Raw genomic sequence first — 1,871 nt, 5'->3', positions numbered from 1 at the left:
AGTATTTAAGTAAAATAATATATTAATATTCTTTTATTACTTCTAACTAAATACAATAATTATTTATATTTACTTAGTTTTATTAAATTTTATCAAAATAGTATAAATTTATACTCAATTATTTTCATGGTAATCTATTTTTATAATAATTTTTTAATTTTAATAATAAAATATTTTTTAAACCAAACGCTTTTTAGGGTTCAGTAGTTCAAGTTGTCCGATGTGGCAGCTATTATTAGTAGACAATGTTTGCAAAGTCATGCAAGCAATATCAAGAAGAGATTAAATAAATATTAAAATAATATTAAATCAAATTAAATTATGACCCCATAGAATATAATATTATTTTTGTTAGGTAGGTTCTTTTACATACCAATCAACATATCGATAGCCCTACAATTGAACTGGACTAATTGCCATCACCAGTCAAACTAACCAGATTTTAGTTGATTCGTTTGACGGCTAGTTTAGTCCTGGTTTTGAATCACTAGAAGTGAGCCACGCAGCCCTACGAGTTTGTTTCTGTATGTCCCTGGAGAATGGAAAATATAAAAAGTCAAGTTACCATATCAAAACATGCAACTCAAAAAACCTGAAGCAATTGCTTCCAAATAAAGGAGAAATAATTCCATTTTCAATAAATCATTGGAATGACCAACACAAAACTTTGTCCTACATTTGAAGCTAAACTATTACACAAAAATCGCAGATGCTGCCTACATAATTTTGTCAATGACATTATACTAGGAAACTGTACAAACATCATCACTATAATGAACTAGTATTTAAAAATTCAAATTCTTAAAATTTCAATGAAAACTATACTTCCCAGACAGAGGTCAATGTATTAGAAATTCACAAGACTTGCCCCATTTCCTTTTGGAAGAGCCAGATTCCAACTCTATTCCCTTTTCCAGCTCTCTCTCTATCCAGGCTTCGCCATCATCTATCTCAGGGTTAATAGATGCCGCAAACTTTCTGTTTGCAGCTACATCAAATTTTCTCCTCTTCAATGCTTCTCTAATTCGGATAGCATCAATCTTACGATAGGTGTCGTGAACAGAAATAATTTTGCAGCCAGGGTCATGATCAGATTCCACATGTCTAGGATGACTATCACCTTCCCCGTCCTCGACAATGCTACTTGAAGCACTATCACTTGTTTGAGATGGTAAAACTTCTTTTACACAAATGTCTTTTCTACCACAGGCTGGAGGTTTGCTGCGCTCATCATTCTCGGACATGGCTACTTTGCTAGATTGCCTTATGGCAAAGCATCCGTCTGAGATACAGGATTGTGGACTACTGTTCATCTTTCCAGCTACGGCTGTAGACTTAGTGAAACTTTCATGTGTAGGCGGTAGTGTCTGTTTTCTGTCCTGCTCTAACAACTTGAGCATCTGCGGATGACCTCTGAACAAGTTTGAGAAAGGAAGCTTATCAGAAAGCAATCATAAACACAAGGAATGAGCAAGAAAACAAGCCATTCAAGTAAATAGCCAGAGTTAAAAGAACTATTGTTATGCTAAGATTTTGGAGGAAGAAAAGAAAAAAGGATGTGCGTGAACCAATTTACCGTCAAAGTTATCCTCACAAAAATAACTAGACAGAGTAGGTAAAGTAACAACAAACCTTCTAATTGCTTGGGTGAAATATCAAACTCCAGCCACCAGCACTTTTCCTTCTGTGCAGGAAGTTTCACTTTTTGAAATTTGGCAGCAAGAAACATGGAACAGCAGAATATAGTGGGGTTTGTACCGCAAACACAATGTTGTGCAAAGCCTACAATCCAAGTCAAAAGATATCAAAATCAGACAAAGGACAACAAGAAATACTCAAAGTTGAATCTTAGCTTGATCACAAACTAGGAA

The 1,871-nt window shown here is 34.5% G+C and overlaps 1 protein-coding gene across 1 annotated transcript in view; it reads right to left on the bottom strand.

Annotated features, from left to right (window-relative positions):
- Positions 1 to 839: 839 nt before the first annotated feature.
- The window catches only part of LOC123229615 (cyclin-T1-3-like), a 2,599-nt gene continuing 1,567 nt past the window's right edge, over positions 840 to 1,871 (bottom strand). Inside the window, exons 2-3 of the mRNA XM_044655539.1 lie at positions 1,677 to 1,782; positions 840 to 1,413 (exon numbers count right to left, since the gene is read on the bottom strand). Coding sequence (XP_044511474.1) covers positions 840 to 1,413; positions 1,677 to 1,782 — 680 coding nt within the window. The remainder of the gene's footprint in view (positions 1,414 to 1,676; positions 1,783 to 1,871) is intronic.

Source organism: Mangifera indica, chromosome 11, assembly GCF_011075055.1.
Source record: "Mangifera indica cultivar Alphonso chromosome 11, CATAS_Mindica_2.1, whole genome shotgun sequence".
NCBI lineage: Eukaryota > Viridiplantae > Streptophyta > Magnoliopsida > Sapindales > Anacardiaceae > Mangifera > Mangifera indica.
Note: the sequence above shows the minus strand (reverse complement) of the source record. Positions and strands in the feature narration are given on the sequence as shown.